Source organism: Crinia signifera, chromosome 3, assembly GCF_055691185.1.
Source record: "Crinia signifera chromosome 3, ASM5569118v1, whole genome shotgun sequence".
Classification (NCBI taxonomy): domain Eukaryota; kingdom Metazoa; phylum Chordata; class Amphibia; order Anura; family Myobatrachidae; genus Crinia; species Crinia signifera.
In genome coordinates this window covers 330,666,736-330,690,421 of record NC_139219.1, presented here as the reverse complement: position 1 = coordinate 330,690,421, position 23,686 = coordinate 330,666,736, and the positions used below count along the sequence as shown (strand labels likewise).

General features: G+C 49.7%; 1 protein-coding gene across 2 annotated transcripts in view; it reads left to right on the top strand.

Moving 5' to 3' along the window:
• Positions 1-22,932, top strand: part of CIMIP2C (ciliary microtubule inner protein 2C) — a 25,512-nt gene extending 2,580 nt beyond the window's left edge. Inside the window, exons 1-4 of one of the 2 annotated variants that reach the window (XM_083174829.1) lie at positions 11,824-11,914; positions 15,729-16,002; positions 19,462-19,574; positions 22,666-22,932. In XM_083174829.1, the coding sequence (XP_083030955.1) occupies positions 11,874-11,914; positions 15,729-16,002; positions 19,462-19,574; positions 22,666-22,672 (435 nt within the window). In that variant the 5' untranslated portion in view covers positions 11,824-11,873 and the 3' untranslated portion in view covers positions 22,673-22,932. Of the gene's footprint in view, positions 1-11,823; positions 11,915-15,728; positions 16,003-19,461; positions 19,575-22,665 lie in introns of those variants that run through there. The other variant, XM_083174828.1, reaches the window with a different exon arrangement.
• Positions 22,933-23,686: the final 754 nt, after the last annotated feature.

Genomic DNA, 23,686 nt, shown 5'->3' with positions numbered 1-23,686 from the left:
TTCTGGGGTGATTCTGGCTGGTTTGTAAAAGTAAACTCTTTCTTTAATGGACAAAACCAAGCTGCACTGCAGGTGGGGCAGAGGTAACATGTACAGTATAGAGATAGTTACATTTGGGCGAGTTACAGTATTATGTTTCTGTGCAGGGTAAATACTGGCTGCATTATTCTAACACTGCAATTTAGATTTCAGTTTCGAGCACAAACCCCACCCAAATCAAACTCTCTCTGCACCTGTTACATCTGCCCCACCAGTGCACATGGTTTTGTCCATTAAAGAAGGAGTTTGCTTTTGCACACCACCCAGAATCCCCCCCCCCCTCGTGTAGTAGACGGTACCCCGGGCGACGGTTACTACAACAGACTGTGAGATACCCGCACACAGCAATGAGCCAGGCGTAATGCATCGTTATCACACACATGACAGTGTTTGTACAAGCCTGGCGCTCAGGAAATCCCTCTGGGCACACTCGCTGGGTATGGGGGGCAGAGGAGAGGGCCCTTTATAGATTCTGCATTACGGAAATGTCAGGGATTAATCTTTTATTAAGCTGTGTACAGAAGCCTCGCTGACAGCGCTGCCTATTGTCTACAGAACGATGCACAGGGGTAGCGTGATAGATGCGGCACAGGGGACGGCTGTGTGCCCGTCATTATTAATGGGGGACACCGAGACGTTTCTGCTTCATTATCGGGAAATGTAAGGACCACGGGACTGGACGGGAGATTGGTGGCGCAGGGCGCATCAGTATGAGTCTATGTACTAAACCTTGTAGAGAGATAACGTGATCAGGTAAACGCCACCCCACGCCGCCCCGCATGAGTGATATCCGCCCATGTGCACTGCTGCAAATGCGATCACAGCCGTGCGGAGAGGGGGAATTCATTCGACCGTCGTGCGCAGCGCCGCGCTGTGACGGCTGTGGGAGGATCGGGACCGCTGATGATGTCAGCATCCCTCCTAACAGCCGGGAGCCGTCTACACACCAACATTACGCCACAAACACCCGGCGCCTGTCAAACAACCTTCCATCAGGTAACTACCGCCCTGACAGAGTTCTCCCCCTCGCCCATGTACACGGCTGCCAATACGTTGGCATCCATGCACACAGGGGGTAAACCATTCGCAATCACTCACCATCAAATTGTTATCTCCCTGTTCGTGCTGTGATGGCCGTACTGGCATCAGCGTCCTGCCTGTCCACAGCCGGGCACATCCGCGCTTTTAGCGGGCATGCCCAGAAAACGCGTGGGTGCCGCCTTAAGTGCCCCCTGGCTGTCAATCAACCTGCAAACGGCCAGCAATGGCAAGCCCTCGCTGGCTGTGATAGCATGGCCAGCTCACGCAGGCGCGGTCTGCATACTGTGCACATACACGGTCGTTCAATAATTGCTCCGGCGGGTAATTGGCAGCCCAGCGGTCCGGTATTAATTAGACCCTAGGTGACCAAGGTTATCCTACATCTAGTCTACTCATTGGTCAATGTCAGCTACAAGCAAATAATGGCCACTAATGCTGGCATAAGGCTGAAGGCGTCGACCATTGCCATGTTGATCTTTGGCTTGTGTCGACCGTTTGCCAATGTCAACGAGTGCATGTTGACCTTTTGGTGTCGAACTACTGACTGACTACCTAGACAGGGTCCACCAGGAAGGTGACCTTATCCGCAGGTCGACAGGCTTTACCCTCGCACCTTATCTGACGACATACATCCCGCCCCTTATCTGACAACATACATCCCGCCCCTTATCTGACGACATACATCACGTAGCCTAATTACTGAGCTGGTATAGCTGCGCTAGTGAGGATTTGCGCCCTGCTCCATACCAGGCCTGGCCTATCAGATTCCCCATGTCATATATATGTGCTTTATTTCTCCTTATATATTGTTGCTGGTCTGTCCTGCATTATTTACCACCGTACAGTCCGCGTCATGTCTCCGCACTCCAGGAACACACGCCGGGGACGGCCCGGCGTCGCGCTGCAGACAATTAGCCAGAATTAAGCAGAACCTTATTGCTGCTTAATTAGTTTTTTTGTTAATTATTTATTTATTATGTATCCATTATTTATCCTAGTGGTGCGTTGCCCTGTAACGGGAGAGGCTTTATGTGCGGCGAGAGAGCTCTTCCAGTAACGGCTGATCGCCCCCCTTTCCCCCCCCCCCCCCCCCCCCCCCCCCGGCACTCCACTTCATATAACACAGCAAACTTGTTAAATATCGTTTTCATTTTAACTAAAAATCCTGACCTTGCGCTCAACCCTCTGTGCACAAAGCACCAAATTCACATCGATGTTGTACGCAGTAGAGCGATTATCTGCCAGTGCGCAGCGACTGATCGGCGATAGCGCACACACAGAAATTCATGGGAAAAGCGAGAGACAGGTAGATGGCGTTTTGAGGAGGTAATGGGGGGGGGGGGGGGGGGCAGATTGTCAGGACAATTTAAAGACCACTTATAGCTGGTGCGCCCTGGGTGTGCCAGGAGAACCGCAGCGTCAGCAGCGCCATAGGCTAGCCTAGGAGGCATGTGCACCTGATGTTTCCACTTCTGTACATAATCGGCGGATTTGAGAAGACCGTAATGGGTGTAAGCACAGGGCACGCGCAACTGCGGCAGCAATAGTGTCTGCTAGGAATCAGACTCACAGTCACTTACGTGGCTTTTGGAGTCATAATTCTAGTTTGTATTTTGGATTGTTCTTCACCCCGGCCTGATCCTGTCCTGACCGCTACCAACTCTGACCAAGACCTGTTTATACGCCTTTCACATTCGCAGTCCCGGGTCATACTCGGGACTGTGTTCCCAGGTGCAACCTGAGACACTACCCGGGAATGTACCAATTCACACTGGCCAACCGACCCGGAATGAAGTCGGGCGGGTGGCGTCATCTGGAGGCTTTGGCCGGGGCGGCACTGGGAAGTGTCAGCACCTCCCAGCGGCGCATTTTCACTGCAGTGAATGGGATCTGGGTCACGCTGACCCGGAATACCCGCATCCCGTGTCGATTCTGGGTTCTACCCAGGGCAGGACCTGGCTAGAGATCCCTGAATACTGAAAACGGGATATTTGACCAAGACCCTTTCACATTGCACAAAATACCGGGTTGATGCGCGTTCATGTGCAAAAACCTGGGATATTTTTGCAAGTCTGAAAGGGGTATTACTGGTACCTGCACTGTCTGCTGCCTGCCCTGCACTCAGCCGTCGGTACCGCTGCTTGTCTACCTCCACTCACGTCCTATTCTCTAAGCACAGGGCCGCCATAACAGCATTGTAGGCCCAGGGTAAAGCAATACGCTGGGCTCCCTACCCAACCATTCATGGGAACCAATGAAATAAAATAAATCATGACATCGCCCTGATGCAGCCCTGCTCTATCTCTCACATGCATACAGTAACTGTCAGTACTCTGATTGGTGGCTAGCATCAGCCATCTACCAATCAACAAGCTGATAGTCACTTGCTGTCTGGCTGCAGGCCGGAAAGCAGGAAGAAAACGCTGCACTCTGATTGGTGGATAGCTCCAGACATCTGCCAATCAGTATGCTGACAGCCATTCACTATCTGGTTGCAGGCTTTCAGGCAGGTAGAGAATGCTGCACTCTGATTGGTTATTGACTCCAGCCCTCTACCAATCAGCATGCTGACACCCACTCACTGTCTGTGTAGGCTTGGAGGCAGGTAGAGAATGGTGCATTCTGATTTGTGGATAGCTCCAACCCTCTACCAATCAGCATGCTGACACCCACTCACTGTCCGGCTGCAGGCAGCGAGGCAGGAAGATAATACAAAGTGGAAATACTAAAATCAGCATGTGACTGCCAGAGGCCGCTGCTGTGTGTGGCTCCATTGCTGGCCAAGGTCTGCTGCTCCTGGAACAGAAAGTCAGACTTAGCCGGTCTCCTGCTGGATGAATTATTCATGAGTCCGGTTACATAATACCCAGCTCAGCTGGAGCACGATAATCTTACAGGCTCACCTGGCCGGCCGTTCCATCTGCCCCGCAATGTAGCTGCGTTACGTCCAAAGTGCAAAGCAGAGCGGAACAGGCCCTCATTCCGGGGATACGCACCTCTCCTCTGTACCCCTATAACAGTGTACTAGGGAGAATCGGAGGGAAATACCCGACAGTTATCATTCCGGGATACGCACCTCTCCTCTGTACCCGTAATGCAGTGTACTAGGGAGGATCGGAGGGAAATACCCGACAGTGTTATCATTCCGGGGATACGCACCTCTCCTCTGTACCCGTAATGCAGTATACTAGGGAGGATCGGAGGGAAATACCCGACAGTTATCATTCCGGGGATACGCACCTCTCCTTTGTACCCGTAATGCAGTGTACTAGGGAGGATCGGAGGGAAATACCCGACAGTTATCATTCCGGGGATACGCACCTCTCCTTTGTACCCGTAATGCAGTGTACTAGGGAGGATCGGAGGGAAATACCCGACAGTGTTATCATTCTGGGGATAAGCACCTCTCCTCTGTACCCGTAATGCAGTGTACTAGAGAGAATCGGAGGGAAATACCCGACAGTGTTATCATTCTGGGGATACGCACCTCTCCTCTGTACCCGTAATGCAGTGCACTAGGGAGGATCGGAGGGAAATACCCGACAGTGTTATCATTCCGGGGATACGCACCTCTCCTCTGTACCCATAATGCAGTGTACTAGGGAGAATCGGAGGGAAATACCCGACAGTGTTATCATTCTGGGGATACGCACCTCTCCTCTGTACCCGTAATGCAGTGCACTAGGGAGGATCGGAGGGAAATACCCGACAGTGTTATCATTCCGGGGATACGCACCTCTCCTCTGTACCCGTAATGCAGTGTACTAGGGAGGATCGGAGGGAAATACCCGACAGTGTTATCATTCCGGGGATACGCACCTCTCCTCTGTACCCGTAATGCAGTGTACTAGGGAGGATCGGAGGGAAATACCTGACAGTGTTATCATTCCGGGGATACGCACCTCTCCTCTGTACCCGTAATGCAGTGTACTAGGGAGAATCCGAGGGAAATACCTGACAGTGTTATCATTCCGGGGATACGCACCTCTCCTCTGTATCCGTAATGCAGTGTACTAGGGAGGATCGGAGGGAAATACCTGACAGTGTTATCATTCCGGGGATACGCACCTCTCCTCTGTACCCGTAATGCAGTGTAATAGGGAGGATCGGAGGGAAATACCTAACAGTGTTATCATTCCGGGATACGCACCTCTCCTCTGTACCCGTAATGCAGTGTACAAGGGAGAATCGGAGGGAAATACCCGACAGTGTTATCATTCCGGGGATACGCACCTCTCCTCTGTACCCGTAATGCAGTGTACTAGAGAGAATCGGAGGGAAATACCCAACAGTGTTATCATTCCGGGGATACGCACCTCTCCTCTGTACCCGTAATGCAGTGTAATAGGGAGGATCGGAGGGAAATACCTAACAGTGTTATCATTCCGGGATACGCACCTCTCCTCTGTACCCGTAATGCAGTGTACAAGGGAGAATCGGAGGGAAATACCTGACAGTGTTATCATTCCGGGGATACGCACCTCTCCTCTGTACCCGTAATGCAGTGTACTAGGGAGGATCGGAGGGAAATACCCGACAGTGTTATCATTCCGGGGATAAGCACCTCTCCTCTGTACCCGTAATGCAGTGTACTAGAGAGAATCGGAGGGAAATACCCGACAGTGTTATCATTCCGGGGATACGCACCTCTCCTCTGTACCCGTAATGCAGTGTAATAGGGAGGATCGGAGGGAAATACCTAACAGTGTTATCATTCCGGGGATACGCACCTCTCCTCTGTACCCGTAATGCAGTGTACAAGGGAGAATCGGAGGGAAATACCTGACAGTGTTATCATTCCGGGGATACGCACCTCTCCTCTGTACCCGTAATGCAGTGTACTAGGGAGGATCGGAGGGAAATACCTAACAGTGTTATCATTCCGGGGATACGCACCTCTCCTCTGTACCCGTAATGCAGTGTACAAGGGAGAATCGGAGGGAAATACCTGACAGTGTTATCATTCCGGGGAAACGCACCTCTCCTCTGTACCCGTAATGCAGTGTACTAGGGAGGATCGGAGGGAAATACCTGACAGTGTTATCATTCCAGGATATGCACCTCTCCTCTGTACCCATAATGCAGTGTACAAGGGAGAATCGGAGGGAAATACCTGACAGTGTTATCATTCCGGGGATATGCACCTCTCCTCTGTACCCCTAATGCCATGTACTAGGGAGGATCGGAGGGAAATACCTGACAGTGTTATCATTCCGGGGATACGCACCTCTCCTCTGTACCCGTAATGCAGTGTACTAGGGAGAATCGGAGGGAAATACCCGACAGTGTTATCTTACCGGGGATACGCACCTCTCCTCTGTACCCGTAATGCAGTGTACTAGGGAAAATCAGAGGGAAATACCTGACAGTGTTATCTTACCGGGGATACGCACCTCTCCTCTGTACCCGTAATGCAGTGTACTAGGGAGGATCGGAGGAAAATACTTGACAGTGTTATCATTCCAGGGATACGCACCTCTACTCTGTACCCGTAATGCAGTGCACTAGGGAGAATCGGAGGGAAATACCCGACAGTGTTATCATTGCGGGATACGCACCTCTCCTCTGTACCCGTAATGCAGTGTACAAGGGAGAATCGGAGGGAAATACCCGACAGTGTTATCATTCCGGGGATACGCACCTCTCCTCTGAACCCGTAATGCAGTGTACTAGGGAGGATCGGAGGGAAATACCCGACAGTGTTATCATTCCGGGATACGCACCTCTCCTCTGTACCCATAATGCAGTGTACTAGGGAGGATCGGAGGGAAATACCCGACAGTGTTATCATTCCGGGGATACGCACCTCTCCTCTGTACCCGTAATGCAGTGTAATAGGGAGAACCGGAGGGAAATACCTGACAGTGTTATCATTCCCGGGGATACGCACCTCTCCTCTGTACCCGTAATGCAGTGTACTAGGGAGAATCCGAGGGAAATACCCGACAGTGTTATCATTCCGGGGATACGCACCTCTCCTCTGTACCCGTAATGCAGTGTACTAGGGAGAATCCGAGGGAAATACCCGACAGTGTTATCATTCCGGGGATACGCACCTCTCCTCTGTACCCGTAATGTAGTGTACTAAGGAGGATCGGAGGGAAATACCCGACAGTGTTATCATTCCGGGGATACGCACCTCTCCTCTGTATCTGTAATGTAGTGTACTAGGGAGGATCGGAGGGAAATACCCGACAGTGTTATCATTCCGGGGATACGCACCTCTCCTCTGTACCCGTAATGCAGTGTACTAGGGAGGATCGGAGGGAAATACCAGACAGTGTTATCGTTCCGGGGATACGCACCTCTCCTCTGTACCCGTAATGCAGTGCACTAGGGAGGATCGGAGGGAAATACCTGACAGTGTTATCATTCCGGGGATACGCACCTCTCCTCTGTACCCGTAATGCAGTGTACTAGGGAGAATCAGAGGGAAATACCCGACAGTGTTATCATTCCGGGGATACGCACCTCTCCTCTGTACCCGTAATGCAGTGTACTAGGGAGGATCGGAGGGAAATACCCAACAGTGTTATGATTCCGGAGTTACGCACCTCTCCTCTGTACCCGTAATGCAGTGTACAAGGGAGAATTGGCGGGAAATACCCGACAGTGTTATCATTCCGGGGATACGCACCTCTCCTCTGTACCCACAATGCAGTGTACTAGGGAGGACCGGAGGGAAATACCTGACAGTGTTATCATTCCGGGAAACGCACCTCTCCTCTGTACCCACAATGCAGTGTACTAGGGAGGACCGGAGGGAAATACCTGACAGTGTTATCATTCCTGGGATACGCACCTCTCCTCTGTACCCACAATGCAGTGTACTAGGGAGGACCGGAGGGAAATACCTGACAGTGTTATCATTCCTGGGATACGCACCTCTCCTCTCTACCCGTAATGCTGTGTACTAGGGAGGATCGGAGGAAAATACCTGACAGTGTTTTTATTCCGGGGATACGCACCTCTCCTCTGTACCCGTAATGCAGTGCACTAGGGAGGATCGGAGGGAAATACCTGACAGTGTTATCATTCCGGGGATATGCACCTCTCCTCTGTACCCATAATGCAGTGTACTAGGGAGGATCGGAGGGAAATACCCGACAGTGTTATCATTCCAGGATATGCACCTCTCCTCTGTACCCGTAATGAGGTGTACTAGGGAGAGTGTTATCATTCCGGGGATACGCACCTCTCCTCTGTACCCGTAATGCAGTGTACTAGGGAGAATCGGAGGGAAATACCCGACAGTGTTATCATTCCGGGGATACGCACCTCTCCTCTGTACCCGTAATGCAGTGTACTAGGGAGAATCGGAGGGAAATACCCGACAATGTTATCATTCCGGGGATACGCACCTCTCCTCTGTACCCGTAATGCAGTGTACTAGGCAGGATCGGAGGGAAATACCCGACAGTGTTATCATTCCGGGATACGCACCTCTCCTCTGTACCCGTAATGCAGTGTACTAGGGAGGATCGGAGGGAAATACCCGACAGTGTTATCATTCCGGGGATACGCACCTCTCCTCTGTACCCGTAATGCAGTGTACTAGGGAGGATCGGAGGGAAATACCCGACAGTGTTATCATTCCGGGGATACGCACCTCTCCTCTGTATCCGTAATGCAGTGTACTAGGGAGGATCGGAGGGAAATACCCGACAGTGTTATCATTCCGGGATACGCACCTCTCCTCTGTACCTGTAATGCAGTGTACTAGGGAGGATCGGAGGGAAATACCTGACAGTGTTATCATTCCGGGATACGCACCTCTCCTCTGCACCCGTAATGCAGTGTACTACGGAGGATCGGAGGGAAATACCCGACAGTGTTATCATTCCTGAGATACGCACCTCTCCTCTGTACCTGTAATGCAGTGTACTAGGGAGGATCGGAGGGAAATACCCGACAGTGTTATCATTCCGGGGATACGCACCTCTCCTCTGTACCCGTAATGCAGTGTACTACGGAGGATCGTAGGGAAATACCCGACAGTGTTATCATTCCGGAGATACGCACCTCTCCTCTGTACCTGTAATGCAGTGTACTAGGGAGGATCGGAGGGAAATACCCGACAGTGTTATCATTCCGGGGATACGCACCTCTCCTCTGTACCCGTAATGCAGTATACTAGGGAGGATCGGAGGGAAATACCTAACAGTGTTATCATTCCGGGGATACGCACCTCTCCTCTGTACCCGTAATGCAGTGTACTAGGGAGGATCCGAGGGAAATACCCGACAGTGTTATCATTCCGGGGATACGCACCTATCCTCTGTACCCGTAATGCAGTGTACTAGGGAGGATCGGAGGGAAATACCTGACAGTGTTATCATTCCGGGGATACGCACCTCTCCTCTGTACCCGTAATGCAGTGTACTAGGGAGGATCGGAGGGAAATACCCGACAGTGTTATGATTCCGGGGATACGCACCTCTCCTCTGTACCCATAATGCAGTGTACTAGGGAGGATCGGAGGGAAATACCTGACAGTGTTATCATTCCGGGGATACGCACCTCTCCTCTGTACCCGTAATGCAGTGTACTAGGGAGGATCGGAGGGAAATACCCGACAGTGTTATGATTCCGGGGATACGCACCTCTCCTCTGTACCCGTAATGCAGTGCACTAGGGAGAATCCGAGGGAACTACCCGACAGTGTTATCATTCCGGGGATACGCACCTCTCCTCTGTACCCGTAATGCAGTGCACTAGGGAGAATCCGAGGGAACTACCCGACAGTGTTATCATTCTGGGGATACGCACCTCTCCTCTGTACCCGTAATGCAGTGCACTAGGAAGAATCGGAGGGAAATACCCGACAGTGTTATCATTCCGGGGATACGCACCTCTCCTCTGTACCCGTAATGCAGTGCACTAGGGAGAATCGGAGGGAAATACCCGACAGTGTTATCATTCCGGGGATACGCACCTCTCCTCTGTACCCATAATGCAGTGCACTAGGGAGGATCGGAGGGAAATACCTGACAGTGTTATCATTCCGGGGATACACACCTCTCCTCTGTACCCGTAATGCAGTGTACTAGGGAGGATAGGAGGGAAATACCCGACAGTGTTATCATTCCGGGGATACGCACCTCTCCTCTGTACCCATAATGCAGTGCACTAGGGAGGATCGGAGAGAAATACCCGACAGTGTTATCATTCCGGGGATACGCACCTCTCCTCTGTACCCATAATGCAGTGTACTAGGGAGGATAGGAGGGAAATACCCGACAGTGTTATCATTCCGGGGATACGCACCTCTCCTCTGTACCCATAATGCAGTGTACTAGGGAGGATTGGAGGGAAATACCCGACAGTGTTATCATTCCGGGGATACGCACCTCTCCTCTGTACCCGTAATGCAGTGTACTAGGGAGAATCCGAGGGAAATACCTGACAGTGTTATCATTCCGGGGATACCCACCTCTCCTCTGTACCCGTAATGCAGTGTACTATGGAGGAGCGGAGGGAAATACCCGACAGTGTTATCATTCCGGGGATACGCACCTCTCCTCTGTACCCATAATGCAGTGTACTAGGGAGGATTGGAGGGAAATACCCGACAGTGTTATCATTCCGGGGATACCCACCTCTCCTCTGTACCCGTAATGCAGTGTACTATGGAGGATCGGAGGGAAATACCCGACAGTGTTATCATTCCGGGGATACGCACCTCTCCTCTGTACCCGTAATGCAGTGTACTATGGAGGATCGGAGGGAAATACCCGACAGGGTGTACGCAAAAGCAGCTACTATAAGATCCCAAACATAATCCTTAAATCACCCCTGTAGTCTCGGTTTTAAGGATGTCCCTGCTTAAGCACAGGTGACTTAATTAGTATCTCAGTCAGTTTGATTTTACCATCTCTGTGCAGAGGCAGGGGTTTACCTAATTCCTCGACTTTTGGGTGCTTTGAGGAATACGATTGGGAACTGCTGGGGTACAGTTTTTTGGAGATCTTCTGAATTGAATTTTCTGCGAAAGAAAGTCTATGTAAATCCTGGAAAAGGGACTTCTCTAACCCCAGCACCTCCTTGCTGGTAAGAGGATAGGTACGCCATGTTTCCTGTCAGACATATTGGTTGTTATGTCGGATACAGCATGAAATACAGGAGATAATAACCATTGTACTAAGGAGACCATCAGAATGCAGAACCGGCTGTCTGCTAACAGAACAATCACACAGAACCACGTCAGACACTCAGTTACAGTACACAGTGTACAGTTGTGTTTCTGTGCAGAGGGGGAACGGGGTGGAACTGAGTACCACCACCTCTAATGGTGAGTAATAGTTTGCAGGGGTGACGGATGACTCACCGACGCCAGAATCCCGACTGCTAAGCCCCCGACAGATGGGCAGCGGCGATTCTCCCTTGCGGGAGTCCATGACCCCCATAGAGGGAGAATAGAATAGGTGGCGAGCGTAGCAGCCACTGTGCCCACAAGCAGGGGCGTAGCGAGGGCGGAGCCACCGGAGCACGCGCTCCGGGCGCAGAGAGATCAAATGGCGCCGGAGCCGCGTGCCACCGGCTCCCCTGCCCTGCTTCCCCGCCCAGCTGCAGCGTTTAGTTACTTACAGTCGGAGTGGAGGTGCCGAGATTTAGCTGCCTGTGACTCAGGCACCCGGCAGGTCAGAGCAGCAGGGACAGTGGCATCATGGGAATTGTAGTTTGTATGTTACTGCTCAAACTTTGAGCAGTTAACGTTTAAACTACAAATCCCATGAGGCCATGCTTTGCCCTGGGAGGAAGTCTCACACAGGTGAACTTGTGAGACAGACGGAATGGGAACCGCGCTGGTGGGATCAGGAAGGATGCATGCAAGGTCAGTGAATGTGCAGTTGAGAGATAAGGCTGTCCTGGAGGGAGATAGCTCCCAGCCTCACCCCCTCACCCCCTCCTCCCTGGCTACAGCAGTGTCATCAGCCTCAAGAGCTGGCTGTAGTTAGCCGCCCTGGAGGAGGAGAAGTTTTGCTGCTGCCGCCCTGTTACTCCTTACCTTCAATAAGGTAATTAATGTAGTTAAAAATAGAAATAAACATAATAAACTTGGGGTTTGGGATTCGTGGGGCGGGGGGGGGGGGGGGGGGGGGGGGAGAGGGAGAGAGTGAATCTCTCTGGCTTTTGCTGCCACCCCGGCCATGCTGTGTGCTGTATTTATCTTTGTTCTTTATATGTATGTATGTATATACATATACTGTATATAGCGCAGCAGATTCCGTTACAGTGTCTTATATAGCGCAGCAGATTCCGTTACAGCGTCTTATATAGCGCAGCAGATTCCGTTACAGCGTAGCAGATTCCGTTACAGCGTCTTATATAGCGCAGCAGATTCCGTTACAGCGTCTTATATAGCGCAGCAGATTCCGTTACAGCGTCTTATATAGCGCAGCAGATTCCGTTACAGTGTCTTATATAGCGCAGCAGATTCCGTTACAGCGTAGCAGATACCGTTACAATGTCTTATATAGCGCAGCAGATTCCGTTACAGCGTCTTATATAGCGCAGCAGATTCCGTTACAGTGTCTTATATAGCGCAGCAGATTCCGTTACAGCGTCTTATATAGCGCAGCAGATTCCGTTACAGTGTCTTATATAGCGCAGCAGATTCCGTTACAGTGTCTTATATAGCGCAGCAGATTTCGTTACAGCGTCTTATATAGGGTCTTATTTTTTACGTTTTTTCTTTTCAAATGTAACATGCCAACACATGTTAGCCACGCCCCCAATTCATTACCGGGGGGGGGGGGACAAAATATGTCCTTGCTCCGGGCACCATAGCACCTAGCTACACCGCTGCCCACAAGGGACTTCTTTGCGCTAATCCCGCTGTCTGAGTTTGGGCAGTCGGGATTCTGACGTCTGGCTATTGACTGTCGGTGTGTTATACCGCAGCCATTTGCAGAAACACGGTCACTGTAAGCCGTGTTTCTGTGTGACATCATTAGTGTGTACTGGTATAGTGGGTATGTGTCACCATATACTGTAGAGGGCCTGGATCATGGGGTACACAGGTATTATATTGACAGTGTCAAGTTCAAGCCCAAAAAGTTGAACTAGACACAAGGTCGGCATCACAAGACGGTCGACATGTAAAAAAGGTTAACACAACAATTAGGTTGACCTGAGTTTTTCAGGGGTTTATAGCACGTGAATCCATAACTAGAGCGACACATATTTATATAAACCATGGTACTCTCCATCTGCGGTGCCTGAGGTCCTGTATGTGACGGCTAGGTGGCTCTCAGCACACCCTCCTTCTAGTTGAGAAGTCATCTCTCCCCCTACCCAGCTGTGAGCCGTAGGAGGCGGGGCATGCAGGTGAGTGCAGGTGCAGCTGGTACCACCCCTAGCCTGTTAGGCAGAGTCGCACACACACCCCTCCATGCAAACCTGAAAATGGACTCCAAGACCATTAACCATCCTCCCTCCATTAACTGACGCTCTAGTGCATGGATCTAAAAGTTCTGCCAGCCCGTGGCTTGAAGTCACTAGGTAGGTAGGTGTGGGCGCTAGGTTCTGCAAGAGATATTGCTGCTTCGCTTACGGGACCTTCATATCTACTTGTTTGCGGTCCCGTTGCGCCTGCCCCCATTGAAAATGTCCCTCCCAAAATGGATGCTAAGCATGGTAGTGGAGGTGGCGGCCATTTTGGGAGGGACATTTTAAATGGAAGCAGGAGCTTCAGACTAGAACCCAGGGTTCATATGAAATGTAGCAGTCTCTTGTCCTGAAGATTTCTGCATGTGCCAGGGCTGCTGTAAGATCCCGTCTTATATACAGTATTATCAGTGAGCAGAGGGCGGACGGGTGACACGTGAGGGTCTCGCGGACCTTTATGGACTCAGCGCTCGCACAGTATATAAACAAAGCGTTTATAACGAAGAGGGCTAATTATCAGTCTCATTATTCCGGGCGATCTAATGAGAAGCAATTCTACCTGAACGAATGACAAAACTGCAGAATGCCCCAGTATTTCTTCTGAAATTCCATTTATCTCACAGAGAAAAGCAGATCTAAAAATCAATGATACACTAATTATAAAGTAATCCCGCGCTAATATCTCCCCCCGCCCAGCGCTTATTCTGAGAGCGGTGGAACCAGATTGGTTTTATTGGTAAAAACACAATTATTGTTCATTTCAGAAAGTGATTAACGCCAGACGCGGGTTTAAGATGCTGCTGGTTTTGCTGTAATTAAATGCACTATCTTCACCTCCCAGGCTCATTATCTCAGTCCCCCCATCCAGAGCTTTCCTGCACTTAGGAACGTGGGACGGGAGAGGTGGAAATGAGAATATTTAAAAATTCAATATTAAGGGGTAAAGCAGGCATGGCCAAACCATGGTGCTCCAGGTGTTGTGAAACTACAATTCCCATCATGCCTTGCCACAGTTTTGTTATTAGGGAATGCTAAAATTATGGCAAAGCACAGGCCTTATTCTGGTCGAGGCGTAAATTTCCGAATTCTTTCGGATGGCGTTTTTTAGCCGTCTGCGCATGCGTAGGCAACGCTATGCGCATGTGCCACGCAAGGTCTCCGTACTCATTCTCACTAATACCGTACAGAAATGTGCACCGCAATCACTCGGGAGATACGGGCGTATTATGGGCGTCATTCGGAAGTACACAGGGGCGTAGTTTCAAAGTGGGCTAAACTGGGCTTTAACATGGGCGTACACGAGGGAGTGCACTAATTCTGGTAGGCGTACATTCGGACTGAACACCGACTGCAAACGAACCAAAAGGCAGGAAATATGCGGTGTCCATAACCAAGTATTGCTTTGCGGACACCACTCGGTCATGCGCTAGGCATTCGGATCGCCCAATTAGTACTCCCGCACCTGAACCAATGTCACCTGAACACAATACAATCCACTCCTCTACTCATTACTCATTAATTACACTCTTTTCATTGCTTCAATTGGAAACCTTGCAGCTTAAATGGACCATTACTAAACACACAAATCTATGCTGAAAGCACGGCTGCATTTGTTACACATATTTACACTGCAAGCAATGGACAGAACTTGCTTTCACTAATATAAATATACATGTCACTTTTACATTTACCAATAACAGCACACATTTGGGGATCAAAAGATAGTGGTATGTTTTGCGGAAATACACCGCGTCGGTGCGTACGGCCATGTTCCCGTCCGTTCTGATGCGGTAAGACCGTGCAGACGCTGTAAGTCCGTGCAGAATATGTGTGTGTCCACCGCACACGCATGGTTTGGATGTCGTCCGTAAACACGCCCTCTTCTGAAAGTGTGAGTCCGTCTGAATGCGGAGGACCGGTGGGCGTTTCTTCGTACGATGTCCACACAGCGTGGCGTGCGGACTGCTCCGAAAGAATTTGGAAATTTACGCACCAACCAGAATAACCTCCTTAGTTTTCTACTGCACGCTGATGTTGATTTAGGGGCGGGCACTGATGTCATGTGACATGATCCGCCCGCCCCGAGTAAGCAGGGGAAAGCCTTCATTCCCTGGGGTCCGCCCACCAGTTTTGTGGGCACACCCATGAAACTCCAGGTGTCCACCCTGGAACGACCCCTGGCTGCCAATCAATGTGTGCTGAACCTCACTAGCGGTACGCCTTCCTCACCCGTGTACTATATTTGGTTTACTGCACAGGTATCGTGGCTACGTCCCATCGGAAGCCTTTACGTACGGCGACACGTATGGTAACACCACAGCGCGCTGCTTCCAGGACTTCCGATCCTCCGCCCTGAACTCCAGCCGCAGCCCGTACGGTGCCGGAGGACAGTTCCCCACCAGCTACGCCAATGACCCTGCCCTGGTGTTGAGCAGCCGGTCCCGGGGATGGGACAGGTTTCTGTACAGTCCTAACTGGTCCCGGTACAATGTGGATCACACCCGGACACAAGAGCTGAACCAGTTTGGAAAGGTTTGTGATTCACATTTATATTATACTCGTATCTCCAACCTCAGATGTTGCGGTAGACCCAATGAAACAAGGTGCTGTATACCCTCATCCTCCACCGGTGTCCCAGGAGTCGGAACTGGGGCGGTCAATACCAGGGTAGTTGGTAAATTCTAGTCGCCTAAAGGACCTTTCACCCCCAGGGGGAGGAGCAAGGCCAGGGGGGGAGGGGGGGCTTGCTCCTTCACTATCCACGCCACCACTGGTTGCCTTTAGTAACTGTATCCAAAGCCTGGTGAGCAAAGCGAGCCCGCGAGGATCCGTTTGGGTCCCTTGTTCCAACCTTGCTACTCCCTCTCTCCGCCCCCTCTTCAACTCTGTCACTTCACAAGGTCCTTTAACCCACTTGAATTTAGACCTAACCCAAAACTCAGGGGTCCGCACACAATAATAAGAAACCTCTTATACGATTGGTTACCAGCACTTTACGTTGATTGGCTGCTATAATTTCTTCATGGCTTCAATTTGCAGCAGCCAATCACAACGCTTGTTACTTATTAAGTATTATGGTGGATGCCAGGATGGGCCCAATGCCTGTTCAGCTTCCTGACACTGAGGACGGGGACAATAATATAGGTTACTGGGATTATTATGATGGACACTGAGGCTACTGTGGTACATTTAGGTAGGTTATACTGGTACTCGGGCTGATGTACTGGTAATAACAATTTTATTGTGCACCTGAAGCCGTTAAACTGGACCGAGGGTGGTTCTAGTAGACCTTGGATTATATATGGGCCTGATTCACACTTGATTGCTAATGTGCAGAGGAGATAGCCACCACCCAGACAGTAAGAGACCCCGCCCTGGGCAAGTCTGTGGGTGAAATGCGAACAGATCGCTGAACGCTTTCCACCTGCAAATCCATACGCAATTCCCGAACCAGCAAATGTGAGTAACTCTGACCCGACTGGTCATCTGCAACAGAATCAGTCTGACTTAGGCCGTTGCTGGGCGCGACACCTGGGCAGTGCCACGCCTGTGGTTCTTCTGACACTTCCAGAAAACGTCTGGCTGCCTGTCAGTCAAACTATGGAGGATTGTGATCACGATACATATGCTATTGCTGGAAATACAGTATTTAAGGTCCCCCATACACTACGCGATTTGGCCCCGATTTCACCCGATTCTGGAGGATTGGGCCAAGAAATCGGGTGAAACTGGGCAAATTGCGTAGTGTATGACATCCGATCTGATCCGATGCGCGGTCCCGTGTACATCGGATCAGATCCGGATGTCGGATGGTCTGCACATAAAATTAATCATGTGCAGCCGTCCGGGGGAGTGACAGGAGCAGGCTGGGGGCGGGGTCCGGTCCTGGGTGCCTGTAGGTGTAGGCTGTAATCTGTATTGTGCACTGGGAGAGCCTCAGCCTCTTCAGATGTAGCGGCGCTGCGGCAGGCAGGGTCAGAAACGGGGACCGCAGATGCAGAGAGACCGGGTGCGCGGCGCGAGAATAGAAAGAAATCCCATTCAAAGGACTGGGCGGCCGCTGATTGGCTGAGAACTCAGCCAATCAGCGGCCGCCCAGTCTTTTGAATAGGATGGTTTCTATTCTCCCGCTGCTCCCGGTCTCTCTGCATCTGCGGTCCCCGCTCCTGACCCTGCCTGCCGCAGCGCCGCTACATCTGAAGAGGCTGAGGCTCTCCCAGTGCACAATACAGATTACAGCCTGCACCTACAGGTACCCAGGACCGGACCCCGCCCCCAGCCTGCTCCTGTCACTCCCCCGGCCGGTCCCCACTCCCATCCTGCCGCTCCCCCCCCCCCCCCCCCGGCTGCAGCTCCCCGTATTTTTCATGTGATAAATCGTAACCGATTTATCACATGTAAAATATGGCACATCAAGTGCCAAATGTTATCAAGCTCCCCCGGTGAGCTGCCGGGGAAGCTCAGGGTAAATCGGGGCTGACTTGTCCTTAGGACAAGTCGCCCTAGTGTATGGGGGCCTTTACCCTCGGGCATGTATGAATTTGCACCTCAGCAATCAGATCTGATTCAGACCTGCAAACCTTAAGCAATGGAAATGCGGGAAGTGCTGCACACCACCAACTGCCTGCACACCACCCACTGCCTGCATACCACCTCCTGCCTGCACACCACCCACTGCCTGCATACCACCTCCTGCCTGCACACCACCCACTGCCTGCACACCACCCACTGCCTGCATACCACCTCCTGCCTGCACACCACCCACTGCCTGCATACCACCCACTGCCTGCATAGCACCTCCTGCCTGCACACCACCTCCTGCCTGCACACCACCTCCTGCCTGCATACCACCTCCTGCCTGCACACCACCCACTGCCTGCATACCACCTCCTGCCTGCACACCACCCCTTGCCTGCATACCATCCCCTGCCTGCATTTGCAATCACATCAAATTGTGATGCCATCACAATTTAGATGAACCTTGCGACCATCAATCACAGTGACCCTGAGTAAGATTAATCTTAGTAAGTAAAGCAAGACATTTTTTCCCAGCTCACTGAATAGTATTAGTAACCAATCTTGAACACTACATGATAATAGAATTCAGAGATATTGGTTACATATACCTCTCTTATTTTAATTACATTTAATTTTTTATTTTTTCTCTCTCCCTCTTTATATATAGCTTCGGCTTACTATCACTAATATTTATTAACACTATAGTATCTCACTGGCGTGCCGCACTGGGCTTCCTAGCTCATGATATTTTTTGGGGTGCCGCACCCTGCACCTAGATATAGCGCTAGGGACCCCCAATATACAGAGAAGCTTTGAGACAGCTTGGGGGCATAGCATACACCTGCTCAGGTATATGTAACCAATATTTTTTAATTCTATTATCATGTAGTGTTCAAGATTTATTACTAATACCACTCAGTGTGCTGGGGGAACCAATGTCTTGTTTTACTTACTCAGTATTAACCCCTCCCTCATGCACCTGAGTGGTATTACTGAACTAATTGAGCGTCTACCACTATCTGTATGTAAGATTAATCTTACACAGACTTGCAAGGCCAATAAAACTGTGCCGGATACACCGGCCACCCCCACCCCCTATCACTCCCTGCAAACACCTCTGCCTGTCAATCAGTTCTGCGCTGTGATTGTAAAGCCTGTCTGGCACACACTCACAGCCCCACCATCTGGCATATTACGGGCTGGATCGCTTCTGCGATCCATCCTGAATTGGCCCCTATATGCTGTGCCCAAACAAAATCATGCAAGAATGAGCATTAGTTTACGAGGGAATTAAATTGCTAACAAAATGTTATTTTTATAGACTATTTTTATATTTAAAACAATTACAACACAACACAATACAATATCTTCTCATGATATGTAATTGTCGGGGACGATATTATTACACAACACTCTGATCTGCGCCGTGTCACGTTACACACCCCGTATTACTAATCCTGACTCCTGTTCCAGATCGCTCAGCAACACCGTGATCACTACCGGGACAAAACAGGAACCGTGAACCAGGTGCCGCACTTCATCTTACCTGTGAAGAATGAAGACACGTACCCACTACCCCAGCAGAGGTGAGGACGTGGAAAGGACAAGAACCTTGTCCGCATGGACTACTGTAACTATTGAGTCTAGTTACCTCGCACTTCAAGTGCCTACTCCAGTATTCCTCCTTGCTAAGGCTCCTGTTAGGTACCAGTACTGTGCATTATCTGTGAGGAGCCTGTGCCTGTGGTTACCATGGCACAGAACTTATCCTATCATTGGTCTGATCTAGTGCTGCTCTCTCCAATCTGTAGTGGCAGGAGCCTGCACGATGGTAGGTGTATAGCATGTATGAGTAAGGAGGTTAGTCCACACTTTCACTCCAGTAGGTTTTATTGAAGATAACAGGATACAGGTGGTAAAAAAGTAAACAGCAGTCAATATCAAAAGGTATCAATCTCTTTTATGGTAAGTACTGTACGGCACTGTGATGCTCCAATAACACTGTAACAGTCTTGGGCATATACAGTCTCTTTTATAGGGCTAAGTAAACAACATAAACCTGCAGTCTAATCATCCTTTAAGTCTGGTGACACAGACATGTGCTGTTATTGTGGTTGATGAGTCCTGCAAAATAACACGCAATCAAGAGCTACCTTGTAGCATTAAATAATTTACATACATATCAACAGACTGTCCAACCTTTCCAAGTTCTCATCTTCACAGATTCAGATCAGAGCCATAGGCATCTCTGGGATGCAGCGTCCGTCACTAAATAGACATAAGGTCACCAGCAGTCTAGGTGATATATATAATATATAATGTTTTGGGGAATCAGATCATTATATACTGGCCCAGAACTGCTAATATAGAATAGCGAAACCGTAAATATTCTGAAATCTAAAAAAAAATCCTAATCCTGAAAAAGTATGGATGTGGATTTGTCACTTTCTGAGTATTACAAGATATTAAACCCAGGGAAGGCGGAATATTCATCTGATTAGTCCTAAGTATCATCGCTAATGAGTGAATCTAGCGGGAGATTATTTTGATATAATCTTTTGATACTTCTGTGACTAACGGCTCATCACCATGTAAGCGCTCCAGGTAATCGCCATCCATCTCCCAATCCGGGAGATCTCTGTATTGCGTAGTATAGAGTCAGTATACTGTATGTGTCACACTGTGGTCTGCTAACTCATGCACTGAGTCCACCACCGAAGGCCGACATGAACAAGGTCCAAGTGGCTTTAAATTCTACACAAGCATTAAATTGACAATGTCTAGGTCGACAGTCAAAATGTCGACATGAGTAATTCCCGTGGTTTTTTTTTGCGAGCCGACTTGTGCCGACAGGCGGTATTTCACACCCTACCATCCACTGCGGCGTGGAGGGAGAATAGAACAGTGAGCCGAGTGTGGCGAGTGGTACACGTTGCTGGTGTCCATGTTGATAATTAGGACAAAAAAAATTGAAAAACCTCATGGGGCCCTAGGCAAGATACCGGTTTGGGGCCCTCCTCCCTCCAACAATCCATAGCACTATATTTTGCTGCTGTTTGCTTTTAGTGTTCATTCTAGCACCCACTATCTTTGAAAACCCATGCAGTTCCTCTTCCCCACCTGGGGTGTCGCTGTCTGCGGTGGTGTTTCTAGCACAGGTCTGGTGTGCATATCAGTGCTGATATACAGACCACACTGTGCTAGAAGCACTACAGCAGACAGTGACACCCCAGGCAGGGAAGAGGCACTGCATGGGTTTTCAAAGATAGTGGGTGCTAGAATGAACACTAGCTTTGATACAGTACCTTGGCGTGAGCACAGTCTATGGATAAATGCTCAGCAGCGGGACCAACAGCCCGTTTTACATGACAAATATTTTACCCTATCAGAGAACATCAAAGGGACATTGGGAAGGTCTGTGTGATGTCATGGCGTCACCCGGTAGTCACTCAATGCTCCTCTCGGAACATCTTGGATGGCCATGGTGTGTTTATGGGGTCCCTTGCGAGCTGCTGGCCCCTAATGCACTAAGATACCTTAGTGCATGCGGTATCTCAGCGTGGTTACTGCACGTACACAGATTATTAATACTTAAAGCCTCCCGAGGCCTGGGTGGAACACACAGAATACCAGAACTAAAATTAGGATTTTTTTTTAATTTAAGTGAAAACTTCAAAGCTACAGGTATTATACAGAAAGAAGAAAGTTCCCAGATCTAATAGTGGGAAAGTCACACAATTTCTTATCAAATAAAATACAGTAGGGAAATAAAACCCACCATTCCGATTACATGGAGCAGGGAACGGTGTACAAGTGAAGTCACTCCCAGGAACATTACAGAGCTGGGATCCTTCCCCTGACTCCCAGGAACATTACAGAGCTGGGATCCTTCCCCTGACTCACCCAGAGCTGGGGGCCTTCCCCTGACTCACTCAGAGCTGAGGGTCCTTCCCCTGACTCACTCAGAGCTGGGGTCATTCCCCTGACTCACTCAGAGCTGGGATCCTTCCCCTGACTCACTCAGAGCTGGGATCCTTCCCCTGACTCACTGCTTCCATGATGGCCACTGATCATTGTGGGAGAAGTGTAATTATATACAGTATACTCTCATCCTTCCACCTTATTGTGCATTAACTAGCTCAGTGCTGGACACTGCACTCACTCATGAGTCTACCCTCACTTCCAAGTAATGGTCATTCAGGGTCTAATTCAGAACTGCTCGTTGAGCAGCAAATTCGGTGCAGATGAATACACGGGTGTATAGGCTGAATTTCAGAAGTATATCACTCACATAATGGACAACTATTATACTAAATATACACCGGATGCCTGATTTAACCTGGAGACCTTTAGCTGGCTTTTGTAGCACGCGTTTTCAGGAATTGTGGAACTACCGGTCACAGCATGCCATGATGTCATATTTCTGTTGAACCCTTAACTTTCTGATCAATTCCCCCCCCAATCAACATAATACCCCCCTCCCCCCATACAACATAATAGGGGAAGGATTCTCTGCTAACCATCCAGGTTTGTGATTTGATAATCGGACTCTTAGAAATATGGCACTGTGCAGTGAGCAACTCTGAGACACTGTCATTGTACAGAGCTATACTGAGACTAATTGACTACGTCTAAGCTTAGCAGCTAGTTACTTACATATACTCTCGTTCTATCTAGGCTTTGACTATGACGCTACCTGATCAACGCTAAACCTGGATTGTATGCCATGCCTCAACGCACTGACGGGCGGCGGTACGGAGACAACACTGTGCAGTGGAACTGCGATACTGATTCATTGTATACTCTGCTGCACAGAGAGCAGAGTGTTTGGAGGGAGTAGGTGGGTGGGAGCAGAATGTCCTGTATATATTGGATGTACAATACAGGCACTGGCTTAATAATGGGAGAGAATGTGTCAGCATATATTAAAGAGATTTATTAAGATGTTGTTTACTGTTATTCATATTTAATAATATTCCACAAACAATACCCCATTTCCACTAGCAAACATAACCCGGGATTTTCGTGCATCAACCTGGGTTTTTTGCTTGTGCAAGGCAAAATCCACTCCAACCCGGGTGGTTACCTGAGTTGGACCCGGCCACACATCAGACCAACTTTCCTCCAACCATCCAACTAGTTGGTTGGATGGAATGAAAATCTGGTACTGGATAGGAGCAAATGTAATATGTAATTAAGTCATTTGTTTCTTAAATCTGAAAATGGACAACACCTGTCACTCAGACAATGTACTGTCACTCAGACAATGTGCTGTAGTTGGACCTATTTGATTTAAACAATTTCAATCAATTTGAATGTTTTTGTCCATTCCGCCTGTGTTTGTGAGCAAATTGCTTATTGGCATTTGCCCCCATACAGTACCAGATTTTCGGTCCAACCAACAAACTAGTTGGATGGTTGGAGGAAAGTTGGTCTGATGTGTGGCCAGCATAAGCCCAGAACATTGGTACCACCCACAGCGCATGCTGTAAATCTAGGGTGCCAGACGGGGTCCTGACAGTCGGGATCCTATTTTCCCTCGTGGGGGGTCCACAAGAATAGAATAGGTGCCTCGCGTAGCGAGCCACCGTGCCCGCAGCGTGGTGAGTGCAGCGTGCCCGCAAGGGGCTTAGTTGCGCTCATCATGCTGTCCGGCCAGTCGGGATCCCGACGTTGGGAAAATGACTGTCGGAATCCC